This window comes from Pleurodeles waltl, chromosome 10 (genome assembly GCF_031143425.1).
Source record: "Pleurodeles waltl isolate 20211129_DDA chromosome 10, aPleWal1.hap1.20221129, whole genome shotgun sequence".
Classification (NCBI taxonomy): Eukaryota; Metazoa; Chordata; class Amphibia; order Caudata; family Salamandridae; genus Pleurodeles; species Pleurodeles waltl.
This window is the reverse complement of record NC_090449.1, coordinates 11,044,768-11,064,364: the sequence shown is the minus strand read 5'-3', so window position 1 is coordinate 11,064,364 and position 19,597 is coordinate 11,044,768. Positions and strand designations below refer to the sequence as shown.

The 19,597-nt window shown below is 48.8% G+C and overlaps 1 protein-coding gene across 4 annotated transcripts in view; it reads left to right on the top strand.

Moving 5' to 3' along the window:
* PFKFB1 (6-phosphofructo-2-kinase/fructose-2,6-biphosphatase 1) overlaps nucleotides 1-19,597 on the top strand; it is a 116,507-nt gene that overhangs the window by 91,667 nt on the left and 5,243 nt on the right. For 3 of the 4 annotated variants that reach the window (XM_069209366.1, XM_069209368.1, XM_069209365.1), the window contains 2 exons: nucleotides 6,119-6,183; nucleotides 15,608-15,754. In XM_069209366.1, coding sequence (XP_069065467.1) covers nucleotides 6,119-6,183; nucleotides 15,608-15,754 — 212 coding nt within the window. The remainder of the gene's footprint in view (nucleotides 1-6,118; nucleotides 6,184-15,607; nucleotides 15,755-19,597) is intronic. The other variant, XM_069209367.1, reaches the window with a different exon arrangement.

Below are 19,597 nucleotides of genomic sequence, written 5' to 3'. Positions count from 1 at the left end.
GAGTGCAGTCATGCATAGTGGAGTAGTGTGAGGTAAAGTGCATTGGCATTGAGTGCTTTCGAGTGGAGTGGGGCAGAGTGCAGTGAAGTATCTATGGTGTGCAGTGGTGCAGAGTAAAGTGAAGTATTTAAGGTGTGGAGTGGTGCAGAGTAAAGTGGTTCAGCGTAGAGAGGGGTAGAGTGAAGTGGCGTAGAGTGGTGCAGAGTATAGTGCGGTGACAGTGTGGAGTGGCGTAGTGTGGACTGGTGCAGAGTGCAGTGCATTTGTGTGGAGTGGTGTAGAGGAGAATGTAGCGGCGTAGTGTGGACTGATGCAGAGTGCAGTGCATTTGTGTGGAGTGGTGCAGAGTATAGTGCGGTGACTGTGGTGTGGGGTATGGTGGACCTGATGCAGAGCGCAGTGCATTTGTGTGGAGTGGTGTAGAGTATAGTGCGGTGACAGTGTGGAGTGAGGTGGTGTGGACTGGTGCAGAGTGCAGTGCATTTGTGTGGAGTGGTGTAGAGTATAGTGTAGCGGCGTAGTGTGGACTGATGCAGAATGCAGTGCATTTGAGTGGAGTGGTGCAGAGTATAGTGCGGTGACTGTGGTGTGGGGTATGGTGGACATGATGCAGAGCGCAGTGCATTTGTGTGGAGTGGTGCAGAGTATAGTGCGGTGACTGTGGTGTGGGGTATGGTGGACCTGATGCAGAGCGCAGTGCATTTGTGTGGAGTGGTGCAGAGTATAGTGCGGTGACTGTGGTGTGGGGTATGGTGGACATGATGCAGAGCGCAGTGCATTTGTGTGGAGTGGTGCAGAGTATAGTGCGGTGACTGTGGTGTGGGGTATGGTGGACCTGATGCAGAGCGCAGTGCATTTGTGTGGAGTGGTGCAGAGTATAGTGCGGTGACTGTGGTGTGGGGTATGGTGGACCTGATGCAGAGCGCAGTGCATTTGTGTGGAGTGGTGTAGAGGAGAGTGGAGGGGTGTAGAGTGATCATGGTGTGTTACTGCACTTCCATTACAGGCGACACATCTTCATTTGAAATGACCATTACATTTGCCCAAACATACAGTGTCGCTGATAAAACTATACGGTGCACAAATGATAATGTGCGGAAATGCCATCACCTAGTGTATTGATTTGTTTTGATCATATTAAAGTATTTGTTTTCACCACACTTCAGCATTACCAAAAATGTGCTTCATTTGTGCTTTTCTAATTCTGAAGTATCTGCAGTTTGTTTACAGACATTTACATTTGTGTTGTGAGTCTGTGCTGTGTGAAGGGTAGTACTGTCACCCACATACAATAAAACCAATAGGCCTCAGAAGGTGGGCTTTTCAACCCAGCTTCCAGCCTTCTTCAGTCTATTAAAAGAGCTGTAGAAGTAGGTAATAAGAATTATATGTGGGGCCGGTGTACAACTGGTTGTGTGCAGTAAACGGAATCAGGATGCGAAGCACTCTATGTACTGCCCAGTACTGTCCAGCAGAGGGCAGGTGATGCACACAAATGAATCAATCAAACCAACGCCCAATTCCCTCCCCCACACTCCACTGTCCAATCAAGTCTGCGGTTAAGGGCTGTGCAGCACCTAAAGGTTTCAGTAGATCACTGCTGAGGCGACTTGCTGTCTTCTAGATACAGGTATCCTGGGGTCAAATCGGATTAAACTGCTAAGAAGTTAAGGGTGCTGCAGACACCAATCAGTAAAACGGCTGAGCAGTAGGGTCCAGGGAAGTAGGAGACAATTAAAAATGGAATAGGGGTCAACTCATAAAAATGTTTTAAAAAATAAGTAACATCCAAGCATGATTTGCAGAAATGAAAATGTAAATAAATAGCTGAACACTGCCATCTACAGTCTGAAGCGAAACTTTACATCAGTCGAATCTTAATAGGTTCATCCAGTGTAAATGCAGAAAGGTTTAAACATAGGGACCCATAATTAATTACCTGAAGATTAATTGAAAAAGATTAATACCAAGGTAACTAATGGTTCTAGAATAGGCACGCGGGACTGGCAAGCTCTACACACTGGTGATTGCACATGCTGGAGCTCCAGGTCTCCAGTAACGCTGACTATGCAAACCTAAGTAAGAGCAGCGTAGCACGGCACACCTCTGAGGGAGCACGGCTGGGATGAGGCTCCAAAGTGTGCATATCAGGTGCATCAAGTTACGGCTTTGGTGCAACTGTACAGTGTGTGCTTTCCCACCCCCAGGCGACACCGGGGAACTTAGTTCAGTGCACCAGCGATGAATGTGAAAGACGGATCACTGTAGCCCCGCAGATCACTAGTCACTGTCAAACTGACATAGAAGCATTGCTTTTGGGTTACTAACAATCCTAGAAACGGACCAGGGGCATTTGGAAACAGCAACAAAACATATGACTTTATGCACCGTATCACAAACACTGTACTAAGAAGAATGAACACCTTTGAGTTAAAAGAGTTATTTATTACTATAGGAACAATCTGTTCCTTAGAACATCTAAAAAAAAATAAAAAAAATTACACAGGATATTGCAAAAACAGGTAGACGGCACGTTAGGAATAACAAGCATAGAATTAACATTTCGAACATTGTTAAAATGCCATTAAGAATGTCATCTAGAACCTGGTCTACCTCTATGCGCTATATTAAGGAAGCATGGAAGGCAGAGCAACTTGCAGCCTAGAGTTTCTTAGGGAGTGATGACGTACTGCATACCTTGTTGACAGCAAAAGCTGCCTCAGTGGAGGCACAACCACAGTGTTCCCCATGAAGGGCAAACACAGGCTGCTGTAGCAGTCAGTCAGTCAGTCTTCCTTCGGGACTTGGCTCTTTCAGCTTCCTTCTTCAGGACAGATGTATCCTGTGCAAAGTCTGCCGGCAGCAGGTGAGACCGTCTCTGGTGATACCTGGCCGAGTGACTTCTCCTGACAAGTGGCCGTCCTTATATACTAAATTCTATTAGAAATTGGAATTTCTGACATAAGTTTAAGAATGTCTGACAGACTATGTGCACCAAGGTATGCATCCTAGATGTTTCCTTATGAACATATAAGGCAAAAGGACGACAATTCAGACTACACTCTTTTGATTATATGTCTGTATGTTTTCTTAATCAACGTTGATATGGTGGAAGGCAGACATCTGACCTAGACAAAAGTTTCACTGATGGTTCTATATGCGTCATCGATAGAAGGACATGAGGCTCTCACAGCTCTTAGAAAGATAATCTCAGGTGACATCTGCGTCTGATAGCAGACATGACAATAATTCTGCATAAATTAAGAAACATGGTGCTTCCATTGTTTGAGCGCGAAGCTGGTGGCCTCCAGTGGTCAAGGTGGAGTCGCACCTTAGAGACTTTACGTCAGAGGGATGTGGGATATGCTGCATTACACTTTTTTTCCATATTACATGGCAATACTGCACATATGTATAATAATATAACAAGTACAGAGAAATTAAGTCCCATATTTACTAAGGCCAGTTGCCAGCATGAAGAGATGCACTATATTTACTTTCCAGTGCAAAAGTCATCTTGCACTGGAAAGGTTCCATTTCATCTGCCCAAAAAGCTCTTTGGGTCGCTTTGTGTCACGGGGCATTTCTAGGGTGCTAGAGAGAGAAAGCGGTGCAAACATCCATAAGTTTAGACACAAAGCTTGAGCTAGTAAAATAGTTTTTAGTGAAAACTATGGTCTGGCTACACCTCCTTGAGAATAGGTGCTAACCGTGAGAAATGTTTTCATTTCCACCCCAAAAATACAAGCATGACATCAAGTGCACAGCACACATCCAGTGCGTGGGGTCCTTGTATGTTTGTCTGGACAAAGGAATCTGTACTGGAAGGGGAGCTTCTAGTACAAATCCTACGCTAGACAGTGCACACTGCGCTCTGTGAGGCTGTGCATTGTGCAAGACAGCCTTACTGGAGCACCACGACAGGGCATGACAGCAGCAGCAGTTCAATCTTAATAGAAGCGCCGTTAGTCCCCTTGTGCAACGCAGCACAGCAAGTTTGGTTGCTGTGCTGCATGAAACATTATTAAATCTGGACCCAAGTGATTTGGCCAAGATCAAAGAATTTTGGTTCAGGTGCTGAAGCCGTGATTGATATCACAGTTCTCTGGTTACAGCATCTTACCCATGACACCATACCCCCACCCATTCATTTCTGCAAGGCCTCTTCTATCCCCTCAGTGCTCACTCATCAGAGTGTGCCTACACCACTGGATTGGCATCCAGATGCCAGGGGGAAAAAAAAGTTTTATTCTCCCACCAAACCTAGGACTCTTACATTTGGATCCAGGCAGTCAACTGAGTAACTCTAAACCAGGGAGAGGAGGTTGGAGTTACCGCCCCAAACCCCAGACCACCAAGAAACAGGAACTACCCGAGTTAACATACAAAATGCAGAATCATGCAAGAAATCTCTTTAAATGTCTTTAGGTTATTGCTTGTGCTCTAGGTGTGTCCCTACAAGTCATTGCTCAGAGAGATCCTTTTGGCACATCCTCTCCGTAGTCGATTGGTACGACACCAGAGTCCGTCTTGACCAACTGGGGGGGTTATGTCCTTGGTGTTGCAGATCAGTATGACCCCCCCCCACCTTCATTTACAATGTCTGCCAGACCGATCTACTGCCACCAACACCCATCCTCGGCTTCAAAACACACTTCCAATGATAACTCTAGACTACATTAGACACTAAGGCCCTCATTATGACTTTGGCGGTCTTTTTTAAAGACCGCCAAAGCCACGGGTGCCAGAAGACTGGCAGTCTTCCAACACCATATCATGGGTACTGCTAGATTTCCATCACACTCTGGGATGAAATCCGGCAGTAGACGTGCTGGCGGGCGGAGGCGCTCTGGCGGTTCCACCACCTGCCCCGCCCCACCAGTAGGACACCGCATACTGTATCATGGGCCATAATACGGCCTGGCGGTGTCCTGCTGGCGGGCCTCTGCCAGCGGTGGAAGCACCTCTTCCCGTTCCCTGATGGACGACCTTCTCCCTGGAACTGGTAAGGTGATTGTCCGACAGGGGAGGGAAGGTGGCAGAATAGGGGGTGTTGTTCGTGCATGTGTGAGGGTGTAGTGTCTGCATGTGTGTGAGAATGTGTATGCATGTGCGTTTCTGCACGTAAGTGTGTATGCGTGTTTGGATGGGTGTGAGTATGCATGCTTGAATGCATGTATGTAAGTAGGTGAATAGGTGTATGCGTGGTGCGTGTGGGTGTATGTGTGCATGTATGCGTGGTGGGGGAGGAGAGCACTGTGGCTGGAGGGGGCTGGGGGTGCTGTGGCTTAAAGGGGTTGGGTGTGAGGGAAGGGGAGGTCTAGTGCTTGCTGGGGGGCATGGGGAGGACAAGTGCTTGCTGGGGGGTGGGGGAGCTCTCTACCGGTGCCTGTCACCGGTCGCTGCGGAAACCATAGTGGAAAGCAGGTTTCTAATACCACCGGTGGTCTTCTGTGGACTGACGGGTCAGAGATGATGGTCTCCGGCCTGGCAGTTCCGACCGCCATGGCGGTATGACTGGAGATGTGGCGGGTTGGCACAGGCCAACCTGCCACACTCATAATGTGGCGCTCTGCACTGCCAGCCTGCTGGTGGTGGGACCGCCACATTTACCCTGGCAGTCAAAAGACCGCCAGGGTCAAAATTACCACCTAAATCCTTGAGTAAAGCATTTAAATAGCCGCAAAGTTTCCCTGCTTTAGAGAACATTTCTTCCTGTGACTTGACAGCAAATTGTTCTATGAGGAGGAGCAGGGAGCCCATGATCTCATCTTCTGGTGTCCAGTGCTCGAAGTGTAGTTCCAAGACTTTCCACCCGGTGGAACGGCACAGAGCAGGCGATAGCATAGTAATGAGAACATTACAATTTTGAGAACAAGTTCACCATCAGATAATACATCCGCTAAAGTTGGGATCTTTGACAGTCTTGGAAAGGCTGTACAGCGACTCAGTGGTGTGTCCGGCATCACTTCACAAAGGGTCCATTTTATTAACCTCACACAGGTGAGTAGATTTTAATTACTCTCACTGTAGCATTCTCCTTGACATGGTGATGCCGCTGGGGTGGACTGTCTGATAAAGGGCAGCCGCTCAACATGCTCTCTCCTTCTACACACAGGTTGCAAAGTAGAGTCCATCTTCCTGAATATTGAGGCAGTGAATACGCACCGCGAGCGGCCAGTGGTGAGTACTCATCACCGTACATCAACCATCTGTGGCACATTCACTCACTTGGCTGCAACTCCCCCTCCCTGAGTTGGAGGGATGGGATGAAGCTTTGAGGTGGAACATGCTTGGAGCAGGGCTTACAGACCCTGGTACCAGGCGAGGGGCTGGGATGCCTTCAAAGCATCACCTGGGGGTGCTTTTTTGCTTTATTAGAAACATAATCCAGTTTCCATTTGGGGAGTCGCAGCTCAGACAGAAGCGGGTGGCTCAGGGGAAATCCTTCTTTGGTGCAGCTTTTCTATTGATCCTTCCCTCTCATTTATGGCTACATTCACTTTGTCAGACCTGTCCCTTCTCTGTTTCCCAACATACTCCCTGATCTCTTCTCCTCTCCCATCACCTTCCTGTAGTTCTGGAAGTTACTGCCTCTTTGCCTTCACTGCTGCTTTCTGCTTCTTCACTCCTGTTTTTGTTCTGCCTCCCCGTCCCCTTCCATCCATCCATCCATCTTTACTCCTATGTCTTAATTTTCAATGACCCTCTCTTCTCCATCCACCCAGCTGTTTCCTCTCTTGTGCTCTTCTGCCCTCTTTCAGACCACCATCTCCTGCTCTTTTTATCTTGTGTTGGTAATTGTCGTCCCCACATGTTTATTTGTTCTTTAGATCTCCATGCACAGTTTGTCAACACTGAAGTAAAGGTCAGCATGTCTTCACAGACCGAGGCTTGCTTAGATGATAACAAAATATATTCTTTGATCAGATCCTTCACATCTGGAAGAGCAGAGGAGTGAGATGTGGCACAAGGTGGCCTTGGCACTGAAAGAAAACACAAGGAACCAAACAAGCACTAGCAAAGTCACTTGGTCTCACCTATGTGAATTATTGGCTTTGGCAAAGTTGTGTAGCCGTGCTGTACAGCCTCACACATGCTGTGCAGTGTGGCTAAAAGTAATTGTAAAAAGTGCTATGATGCTGGCAGGGCTAATGCAATTTTTTTTTTTTTAAAGGCGCATTAGCACCGGATGCACAATACTCCTTTTTTTATTAATATTCTTTTTAACCAAGCTGCACCACAACCATGCATGCTTTACAGCATGGCTACAAATCATCGTTAAAGCTGCAGTGCCAATGCTGTATGCATGAACAAAAGCCCATGGCACAGCCAAGACCTTTTGGCTTTGCCAAAGCTTGTTAGGTGTTCGCACAACACGCCTGTGATTCTGAGCAAATCAGTTCATCTCTCCATGTGCGAAAAGGAAATAAAATAGATTTGGCAAAAAAAATCCTACCACACAGAAAAAGCAATTGAGCCCATATCTTAGTGAAAATAAAACTTGAAGCAGATAACATCTGTTGTGGCAATAAAAGCAGACACCACCTGTTAGCATAATAAACATCCATTTCAAAGGAAAAAAGGGCTTCTTTGAAGAGCAGATGGCGCAGTAAAACAGCTACAAATGGCAAGAGGTTGAACACGGATAACAGGGAAGAAGAACAAGCATTTACAATGCAATGGGTCTCGCATTTGCTCGAGTTAGAGCTGTAAGCGTTGCAAATTCTTAACTGGACTTTTCTTGCCACTTAAATTGAAAATGAAAAGTAAAACAGCTGACATAAACGAGCTAATTCAAAGCGCCACGGCTGCCATGAGCATGAGTGCGAAGGAGAGACACAAAAGGAAAAAGAAGTTCACTTGCAGCCAAACGTATCAGCAAACGTGCAATTATCAATGTAGCAGGGTCGATATCCAAGGCGGTAACCAAACCGCTGTAAGGAGGGGCAAACAAAGCATTTACCAATGATAACAAAGGATTTTTGAAAGGCAAGCCCAAGAATGAGTGATAGTGATGGGCGTGTGGTGGGTGTGGTTAAAACCTCACACATAGATTACAACACGTCAGAGCGCTTGCACGCCCCTCCTAAAAAATAAAAGTAGTACCTTGATCACAGCACAATCAGCAGGACAGCAATTAAGCGGAAGCAATCAGTACTTGGTCCATGCTCCAGTCAAAAAAAGAGGAAGTAAAGACAGCATATTCTAGCCAATCAGAAGGCAGCAAATAAGAGTGACAATGAAACCAACAAATGTTAAGCGGTGGACGGCTCCAAGCCCTTTGTTGTATACAATATCTTGTGCAAGTGAGAGCGCACGCAGCACATGTGCTGTTGTGGGTCAGACCTAAAAATCAGAGCGTTCTGTAAGGAGTTTAGTGAGAAACCAACGACACAAACGTGCCGAGGCCAGGTTATAAGGACACATGAAAACAGTTTGAAGGAAACCGAACCTTATCTGAGTTCAGTAACCTTAGAGGAATGGAGATGGAACTGGGGAACAAAGGCGATAAGAGTGATGAAACTGGAGTGCCTTGAGGTTCCCCCCATCCCTCATCGTTTTAATCTTTAAATTCCCCCATTGATGCGCTCCCTTCAGCTGCTGAAGGTGAAAATATACAACTGTGCTGAAGATATGCTGCTGATTTTACCATCAACAATATGGTGGAATCCATAGAATTCTTCCACAATACCGTGTTACACATCCCAGGGACTGGATGAACAGCCATCCCCTGAAGCTGAACGGAGATTGTGGTGACTAAGAAAAAAAGTCACCAATGGAACCCCTCCTTTTGGCCTTCCAAGATGGGGTCTCCCTCTAAGCCCAAAAAAGAGGTGAAAAGCCTTGGAATCCTCACTGACGATGATCTATCCACAAAACTCTGGATAGGTGCTGTGACTTCCTGACGCGGTCACTAACTTCAGAGAATTAGAAAAATCAGGAGGTACTTCAACTTTGAAACGATCATTCAAATTATCATTGCCTTAGTGATGTTCCGGATAGACTGTGCTAATGCTCCCTATCAGGGGCTCCCCATTGGCCTAAACCACAGATTGAAAATAGTGCAAAACCAAGCAGCCCGACTGGTCTTTTAATCAGCCTAGACATTCCCGCACCTCACCCTTGAGGGAAAAGATGCACTGGCCCCCAGTAGCCCAGAGGACCATTTTTAAAACAGGCTGCATAACTTTTAAATCCCTCTGCGGCAAAAGTCCAGCCTTTGCATCTACTAGAACTCAGCACTGCGCCCCTAATGGACATCTGAGATCAGCTCATCTGAACCTACTGACTGTTCCAAGAAGCAAAACGAAGAGGCTGGGCGGGGCTAGGTTTTCAGTGATTGCTCCCCACACCTGGGACACTCTCCCCCTTGCTATGAGATCTACAGGCAACTATGTGGGTTTCAGGGAACACTGAGAAGCTTGGCTGCTTAGATAAGCCTATGACTTATTTCTGCTTGCAATTGCCAAACTTTACCTCCGGGCCAACACACCTTTTTGGTGTACATACACCCAATAAATACCTAATAAGATAACATAACAAGAAATAGGGATACATAATCAAAGAATTTGTGAAAAATAGGGAAGAAGAGAAAGAGGACAGAAGTTTGATAAACCTGAGGAATCTAAGATTTTTTCATCAATGGAAGGACTGCAGCAGATTCAAAGGAAGCAGGGAGAATACATGAGGGAGGTGAAATAGTAAAGTCATCGGATGTAGAAGAACAGCAGAGAGAAGGACCAGGGGGCAGAGACAGCAAAAGGTTGAGACAAGAGAAAGATGTGGATCTTGAGCTTGACTCAAAACAAACTTTGAAGATAAGAATCCTTCACAGCGTTCAGCATAGATGGATAATGACAATGAGTGTCCAGCAGCTGGGAGAGATCATAAGGCGCCCTAAGCTTACATCACAGGTGTCCAGGAGCTGGGAGAGATCATAAGGCGCCCTAAGCTTACATCACAGGTGTCCAGGAGCTGGGAGAGATCATAAGGCACCCTAAGCTTACATCACAGGTGTCCAGGGGCTAGGAGAGATCATAAGGCACCCTAAGCTTACATCGCAGGTGTCCGGGAGCTAGGAGCGATAGCAAGGCACCCTAAGCTTACATCACAGGTGTCCAGGGGCTGGGAGAGATCATAAGGCGCCCTAAGCTTACATCACAGATGTCCAGGAGCTGGGAGAGATCATAAGGCACCCTAAGCTTACATCGCAGGTGTCCGGGAGCTGGGAGCGATAGCAAGGCACCCTAAGCTTACATCACAGGTGTCCAGGGGCTGGGAGAGATCATAAAGCACCCTAAGCTTACATCGCAGGTGTCCGGGAGCTGGGAGAGATCATAAGGCGCCCTAAGCTTACATCACAGGTGTCCAGGGGCTAGGAGAGATCATAAGGCACCCTAAGCTTACATCGCAGGTGTCCGGGAGCTAGGAGCGATAGCAAGGCACCCTAAGCTTACATCACAGGTGTCCAGGAGCTGGGAGAGATCATAAGGCGCCCTAAGCTTACATCACAGGTGTCCAGGGGCTAGGAGAGATCATAAGGCACCCTAAGCTTACATCGCAGGTGTCCGGGAGCTAGGAGCGATAGCAAGGCACCCTAAGCTTACATCACAGGTGTCCAGGAGCTGGGAGCGATAGCAAGGCACCCTAAGCTTACATCACAGGTGTCCAGGGGCTGGGAGAGATCATAAAGCACCCTAAGCTTTCATCACAGGTGTCCAGGAGCTAGGAGAGATCATAAGGCACCCTAAGCTTACATCACAGGTGTCCAGGAGCTAGGAGAGATCATAAGGCGCCCTAAGCTTACATCACAGGTGTCCAGGAGCTGGGAGAGATCATAAGGCGCCCTAAGCTTACATCACAGGTGTCCAGGAGCTAGGAGCGATAGCAAGGCGCCCTAAGCTTACATCACAGGTGTCCAGGAGCTGGGAGAGATCATAAGGCACCCTAAGCTTACATCGCAGGTGTCCGGGAGCTAGGAGCGATAGCAAGGCGCCCTAAGCTAACATCGCAGGTGTCCAGGAGCTGGGAGAGATCATAAGGCGCCCTAAGCTTACATCACAGGTGTCCAGGAGCTAGGAGAGATCATAAGGCACCCTAAGCTTACATCACAGGTGTTTAGGGTCTGGGAGAGATCATAAGGCGCTCTAACCTTACTTCACAGGTGTCCAGGAGCTGGGAAAGATCATAAGGCACCCTAAGCTTACATCACAGGTGTCCAGGAGCTGGGAGAGATCATAAGGCTCCCTAAGCTTACATCACAGGTGTCCAGGAGCTAGGAGAGATCATAAGGCACCCTAAGCTTACATCGCAGGTGTCCAGGAGCTAGGAGAGATCATAAGGCACCCTAAGCTTACATCACGGGTGTCCAGGAGCTGGGAGAGATCATAAGGCGCCCTAAGCTTACATCACGGGTGTCCAGGAGCTGGGAGAGATCATAAAGCACCCTAAGCTAACATCGCAGGTGTCCAGGAGCTGGGAGAGATCATAAGGCACCCTAAGCTTACATCACAGGTGTCCAGGGGCTAGGAGAGATCATAAGGCACCCTAAGCTTACATCGCAGGTGTCCGGGAGCTAGGAGCGATAGCAAGGCACCCTAAGCTTACATCACAGGTGTCCAGGGGCTGGGAGAGATCATAAAGCACCCTAAGCTTTCATCACAGGTGTCCAGGAGCTGGGAGAGATCATAAGGCACCCTAAGCTTTCATCACAGGTGTCCAGGAGCTGGGAGAGATCATAAGGCACCCTAAGCTTTCATCACAGGTGTCCAGGAGCTGGGAGAGATCATAAGGCACCCTAAGCTTACATCGCAGGTGTCCAGGAGGCACCCTAAGCTTACATCGCAGGTGTCCAGGGGCTGGGAGAGATCATAAGGCACCCTAAGCTTACATCGCAGGTGTCCAGGAGCTAGGAGAGATCATAAGGCACCCTAAGCTTACATCGCAGGTGTCCAGGAGCTAGGAGAGATCATAAGGCACCCTAAGCTTACATCACAGGTGTCCAGGAGCTGGGAGAGATCATAAGGCACCCTAAGCTTTCATCACAGGTGTCCAGGAGCTGGGAGAGATCATAAGGCACCCTAAGCTTACATCGCAGGTGTCCAGGAGCTGGGAGAGATCATAAGGCACCCTAAGCTTACATCGCAGGTGTCCGGGAGCTAGGAGCGATAGCAAGGCACCCTAAGCTTACATCACAGGTGTCCAGGGGCTGGGAGAGATCATAAAGCACCCTAAGCTTTCATCACAGGTGTCCAGGAGCTAGGAGAGATCATAAGGCACCCTAAGCTTACATCGCAGGTGTCCAGAAGCTAGGAGAGATCATAAGGCGCCCTAAGCTTACATTGCAGGTGTCCAGGAGCTAGGAGAGATCATAAGGCGCCCTAAGCTTACATCGCAGGTGTCCAGGAGCTAGGAGAGATCATAAGGCGCCCTAAGCTAACATCGCAGGTGTCCAGGAGCTAGGAGAGATCATAGGGCGCCCTAAGCTAACATCGCAGGTGTCCAGGAGCTGGGAGAGATCATAAGGCGCCCTAAGCTTACATCACAGGTGTCCAGGAGCTAGGAGAGATCATAAGGCACCCTAAGCTTACATCACAGGTGTTTAGGGTCTGGGAGAGATCATAAGGCGCTCTAAGCTTACTTCACAGGTGTCCAGGAGCTGGGAAAGATCATAAGGTGCCCTAAGCTTAAGTCGTAGCTGGCCAGGAGCTGGGAGAGATCATAAGGCACCCTAAGCTTAAGTCATATCCGGCCAGGAGCTGGGAGAGATCATAAGGCACCCTAAGCTTACATCACAGGTGTTTAGGGTCTGGGAGAGATCATAAGGCGCTCTAAGCTTACTTCACAGGTGTCCAGGAGCTGGGAAAGATCATAAGGTGCCCTAAGCTTAAGTCGTAGCTGGCCAGGAGCTGGGAGAGATCATAAGGCACCCTAAGCTTAAGTCATATCCGGCCAGGAGCTGGGAGAGATCATAAGGCACCCTAAGCTTAAGTCGTATCCGGCCAGGAGCTGGGAGAGCCAGTAAGGTGCCCTAAGCTTAAGGTGTAGCCGGCCAGGAGCTGGGAGAGATAGTAAGGTGCCCTAAGCTGAAGCCGTAGCCTGCTGGGAGAGAGAGTAAGGCGCCCTAATCTTAAGTCGTATCCAGCCAGGAGTTGGCAGAGATAGCAAGGCGCTCTAAGCTGAAATCGTAGCCGACCAGGAGCTGGGAGAGATAGTAAGGCTCCCTAAGCTTAAGTCGTATCCGGCCAGGAGCTGGGAGAGATAGTAAGGTGCCCTAAGCTTAGTTGTAGCCGACCAGGAGCTGGGAGAGTTAGTAAGGTGCCCTAAGCTTAGTTGTAGCCAACCAGGAGCTGGGAGAGATAGTAAGATGCCCTAAGCTGAAGCCGTAGCCTGCTGGGAGAGAGAGTAAGGCGCCCTAAGCTTAAGTCGTATCCAGCCAGGAGTTGGCAGAGATAGCAAGGCGCTCTAAGCTGAAATCGTAGCCGACCAGGAGCTGGGAGAGATAGTAAGGCTCCCTAAGCCTAAGTCGTATCCGACCAGGAGCTGGGAGAGATAGTAAGGTGCCCTAAGCTTAGTTGTAGCCGACCAGGAGCTGGGAGAGTTAGTAAGGTGCCCTAAGCTTAGTTGTAGCCAGCCAGGAGCTGGGAGAGATAGTAAGGTGCCCTAAGCTGAAGTCGTAGCCTGCTGGGAGAGAGAGTAAGGCGCCCTAAGCTTAAGTCGTATTCAGCCAGGAGCTGGCAGAGATAGCAAGGCGCTCTAAGCTGAAGTCGTAGCCGGCCAGGAGCGGGGAGAGATCATGAGACGACCTAAGCTTAAGTTGTAGCTGGCCAGGAGCTTGGAGAGATAGTAAGGTGCCCTAAGCCTAAGTCGTAGCTTGCCTGGAGCTGGGAGAGATAGTAAGATGCTCTGAGCTTAAGTCGTATCTGGCTGGGAGAGATAGTAAGGCATCTTAAGCTTACATCGCAGCGGCCAGGAACTGGGAGAGATAGGAAGACGCCTTAAGCTTACATCGCAATCTGCTAGGAGAGATAGTAAGGCACTCTGAGCTTACATCGTAGGCAGCCAGGAGCTGGGAGAGATGTTAAGGCGCCTTAAGCTTACCATGCAATCAGGCAGGAGCTGGGAGAGATAGTAAGGCACCCTAAGCTTACTTCGCAGGCAGCCAGCGGCTGGAAGAGAGAGGAAGGCACCCTAAGCTTACATCATAGGTGTTCAAAGAACCAAGAGCGGGTGGTTCAGAAGTAATTCAGGGTGTTTGAGGTCTTGGTCTGCAGTTGAAAGGTCTAGGAGCAGCTTTCCCTTTGGTCTATATGTACTTTCCCTCCAGTCCATGTTGTTGTCATTGCTCTGCATGTCCCCTCTGCTCTCCTGCCTGCTTCCTCCTCTCACTCTGCCTTGGCTTTCTCTCCAGTTCTCTCTGATGCTTCTGCCTCTTTTGTCCTTGGTCGTCCTTCCCCTCACACTGCTGCCCGCTGGTTATTTAGACTCTTCTCTCGCCACCTTCTTTTACCCTTCGTTTCATCTCTCGGTTTGGTCTCACTTCTCTAGTTCTTAGACCTCTTTCTGCTCTCTTTTCTTTTCCTTTACAACCCCTTCTCTTTTCTAGTTCTTTGGTCACCGCTTTGCTATTTTCTGCTCATTTAACTCCTTGTGTGCCTCTTACTCCATTAGCACATTCTTTCTTCCCCCTTCTCATTTTTTTCCCCAGAGGTGTCGCCCTGTCCCTCGTGTTTTCTTTTTGCTTGGCCTTGTCCTCCCCGTGCAACGCATTCTTTCTGCTACTAGGTCTCTGTGCTTTGCCGCTTTCCTCCTTCAGTTCCGCCTTACTCGGTTTGCTTTTTGTCCTTCCTTGTTATACCCCTGGGGCCTCATTTACAAACATTTAGTGTACGAGAGCGCTGCGAGTCTTCTCGCTGCGCTGCCCTACGCTAATCAAAAGGGCAGGAATGCACCCTAATTACAAGATGCGGTGCATCTCTTTCAGCCAGCACCGGCGCACAATTTGCTGCCTAGCACCAACGCAGGCACCCTTGCACCCTGCGTTGTTGGCAGGACAACTTCCTGCACAAAAACAATCCATGGAGGCGTTTTCCTCGTTCTGTGTGTGCTGCAGAATGCAGCACATATGGACAGAAGAAAAAAAGAAAGAGAAGTGAAAACATTTCTCAGCGTTACACCTGTTCAGGGTAGGCGAAAGGTTTAGTTGCTGAACCAGGTTTACGTGATTTTCTGAATCTGGGGCAGCATCAAAATCAATGGGTGTTGTGTGGGAACAGGCAACGCAGCGTTCATGAAACAGAGCAATGCAATGCAGCGCTTTAGCTGCCTTGCTCCATATCGATGAGGCCATGCGAAGCCACGCAGGGTCGCTTTGCGCCGTCCCATAGATATGATTGAGAAGCTGGCGCCCCTCGGAACAAGTGACGCTTTGGCAGCGCAGGCCTCTTGTAAATAACCCCCTTGTGTCTTCCCACCTCCTCACGCGGCATCCATGTTCTATCCTTCTTCATTTTCCTCTCCCTTCTGTTTGTTCTTTTTTTTTTTCTCCCACTCGCTCACGTTGTTTCTCTCTTCTTTGCCTTATTGTCTGTGCCCTGCTTGCCAGCATCTATCGCGAATGCCCAGCAAGGCTCCCTTGTACCGCCATTTCCACGCAATGCCCATGGCTAGCCCAGAACCAACCAAAAAGCCCTCCCTGGACGATCTGGGCCAGGCAGCGCCTCTCTGCACATCCATCTCCGTGTGTCCACAGGTAACTGGTTCTGCACCACACCCCTCTCCTGACTAACCGCTGTGACAGTAGGGCCTCGAGTGCCTCCCTGAATTAACTCCACATGTTCACACCGTCTCTGGGTCTATCAAGGGTGCACCCTAGGGCTTTCTCTGCTGCCACCTAGTGTTGCTCTTTGAGATCTCCTGCAGCAGATGAACCAATCACTACCAAGGAGACAACAAACACCACCCGTGAGTCAACTTGGAGGGAATCCATTTTCACTCAAGTGGGGGCTTTCCTATTACCTGCGTTTGGGAATTCAAAGTAAAACATTCAAGGCGCTGGGTGGAAAGGACACCTATTGAAAAGGTCACCGCTTGACACAGTTTCTTTTTAAGGGCACCATAGTTCCAATAATCCCTATTTAAATTGAGTTATCAGCAGTTTTGATACAGAGTCCATCGTACACAGGAAATGAGACCGCAATGGAGAAGAAATGCAACTAATAGCTACTGACGGAGCGGCAATAGTTTAACATGTCATGACAGTGGCATTTAATGTGAACTTGATAATAAGAAGCTCTAAGAACACAATTAAACTTCCATACATTGCTCGCATGCTTGGACCTGGGCGCACACCAGAGCTTAAGATCTAAAGAGAGTCGCATGCCGCTGGAACTGCATATGTACCTTAGTGCATGAAGCTATGCCACACTCGTGCATGTGGGCATCCAGATCCAGTCACCAGGACCTGATGGTGAGAGGGGGCGGGTCAGAGGGTGGGCATCAGAGAACCCAAAGCAGAGATTACCAGAGACAAGTTGAAGTCAATGGTTCTCATGCATCTGTCCATCTCTCTCGCTTATTAATTACAGGCAAGAGGGAGGAACACTTCACTGGACAACCAACCTTCAGTACCGGTGTCTCATCTAGGCGTCCATCTCTCTTCCATGTCACCAGCTCATCAGAAGAGCTATACCCAAGAGGGGGAGGGAGACAGCGTAAGGGCGCCAGGCTCACTGACTGCTCAGATCTCTCTTCCTGAAACTGACCATCCTTCCAGACAATAGTGGATGTAGAAAGTGTGCACTGTAGCCCAGTCAGCTGCCCTACAAATGTCCTTGCCCGGCAGTAGTCCTCCAAACATCTGGAGGTGCATAAATGTGCAGCAAACAAACTATCCTTCAACAGCAGCAGCAGCCAATGAGTCTAATCTGCCACAGTGTAGAATAAAAAGTGCTCACCTACGGAGCAACAACAGGTAGAATCCGCTCAACGAAGAGTGTGGTATCGGGAAAATACGGAAGAAACATGGAATACCTGAATATGGAACTTCTGTAGGGCTTTCAGTAGAAACAAAAGGCCGTGCCCTAAACACCACCTTCTCCATGAAAGGAAAGATGCCTAAAGGGTAGAGGATGAAGCTTCTGGCTGAAGGGATGGTCACCAGGGACGTCATCTTCAGCTGTAGTTGGGGTCACAATATGCCAGGGCAGAAGGAGCTGCTGGAAAGATGCAACAGAATTGCATTGAGGCACCATTGGGAATGAAGGGCCGTACACACAAAACCTTTTTGGCTGTTTTCAAAAGCAAAAAAGCATTTTTAAATGTACAAAAGCCAAATTGTAATTCAGTGTTTGGAAGGGATGTGTTTACGGCGTCTCTTCCAAATAACGATTCACAGCAGTATCTATAAATTTTTGGAACCCAATTACGGTTGCAAAACATTAAGGGGGTCATTCTGACCCTGGCGGCCGGTGCCCGCCAGGGCCACCGACCACGGGAGCACCGCCAACAGGCTGGCGGTGCTCCCACGAGCATTCTGACCGCGGCGGTTCAGCCGCGGTCAGAAGCGGCAAGTCGGCAGGCTCCCGCCGACTTACCGCTGCTCGGGGGAATCCTTCATGGCGGCGGAGCGCGCTCCGCCGCCATGAGGATTCTGACCCCCCCTACCGCCATCCTGTTCATGGCGGGAAAGCCGCCATGAACAGGATGGCGGTAGGGGGGGTCGCGGGGCCAATGGCATGGGCACGGCAGGGGCCCCCGTAAGAGGGCCCCGCAAAGTATTTCAGTGTCTGCCTTGCAGACACTGAAATACGCGACGGGTGCCACTGCACCCGTCGCACCTTCCCACTCCGCCTGCTCGATTACAAGCCGGCATCCTCGTGGGAAGGGAGTTTTTCCCTGGGCTGGCGGGCGGTCTTTTGGAGACCCCCCGCCAGCCCAGGGAAAAACTCATAATACCCTCCGCGGTCTTCTGACCGCGGAGCGGTATAATGGGGGCGGAATTCTGGCGGGCGGCCTCCGCCGCCCGCCAGATTCAGAATCACCCCCTAAGTTTTGACTGATTACTGAAAGGTAGTGGTAACGATTCGCAAATGGGATGGAGTCCTCATGGGACCCTTCTCCTTTGAGAATTCAAAAATTATATATCTGTTAAGAGTAGGCAGTGATCCTACTCTTGAAAAATGAAACTTAAAAGTATAATTTTTCTTTTGAAACGGATCCCATTTTGCTTTAAGGAAAACAGGCTGCATTTCAAAGAAAAAATCGTTTGCTTTATTAAAAAGCAATCACAGACACGGTGGTCTGCTCACCCAAGCAGGCACCATCCCTGTGATTGGTGCGATACCCTGGTGGGTCACAAATTGCGACCTACCTCATTAATATTCATGAGGCAGATCAATTTGCGACCTCACTAATAATCACTTTTTAAAAATATATAATTAGTACATTAGGAATTGCAATTTCCAAATTGTGATCTAGTAAGAATCACAATTCAGATTCTGCTATTCCTAAGTTTTCTACATATGGCCCAAATTTCTTACCAGAAAGATCCCTGAATTGATATTTAATAGTGTCACTGGCCGACAAACTGATTGATCTGGAATGGTTAGCCTTGTCTAGATCCTCCTGCACAGGACGACCTTCCAGAAAGTTCTGATGACTGATGTACCAGCTTCAAACTGCATTGGAGGTCGTGGATTTATTGCTGTGTTTACTCTGGAATTTTTTCTGTTCCAAGCACAAATGGGTTTGCTATGGAGGATTCCGTTACCTCAAGGGGACGAGCTCAAGAAAGTCGAGAACACTTCCATCACCACAGCCTCCTTCCTGGAAGTCTGGAAACAGGTTGAGGTGCAGCCCCGTCTGAAGAAACCATCCACCGACCCAGCACAACCCAAGAACTACCAGCCCATCTCACTACAACCCTTTCCAGCAAAGATTCTAGAGAAGCCAATCAACCAGCAACTAACCAAACATCTAGAATGCAGGAACGTCCTGGACCCTCTCAATCCGAATTCGGAGTCAATTACAGCTCGGAGGCAGCCCTGATGCAGTCACAGACGACACTGGAGCCATCCTGGAGCGCAGCGAAACAGATGCCCTCATCCTCCTGGATCTGTCAGCCGCCGCCTTCGACACTGAATCCCATCACATCTTGATCAACTCCACCACATTGGCATCCAGGGAGACGCACTCAAATGGATCACTTCATACCTCATCAGAAGAACACAGAGAATCCGTCTCCCACCATTCACATCTAAACCCAAGAAGAAAATCTGTGGGGTACCTCAAGGATCATCCCCGGTCTCACCCTCTTCAACACATACATGACCTCCCTCGCCAGCATCATCCGATCTCACGCACACGTCATCTGCTATGCTGACGACACTCCGCTCATCCTCTCGCTGTCAGACGACCCCTCCACCCCCAGAGCCAACTTCCACAGATGCTGGATGAACATTGCCAACTGGATGAAGGAAAACTGACTCAAGCTCCACACGGACAAGAGGGAAGTTCTCATCTTTGGGAACAACACCTCTTCATGGAAGTACGCTTGTCGAAAGATGCAGAAATATTTTCAGATGTTTGTGAGAAA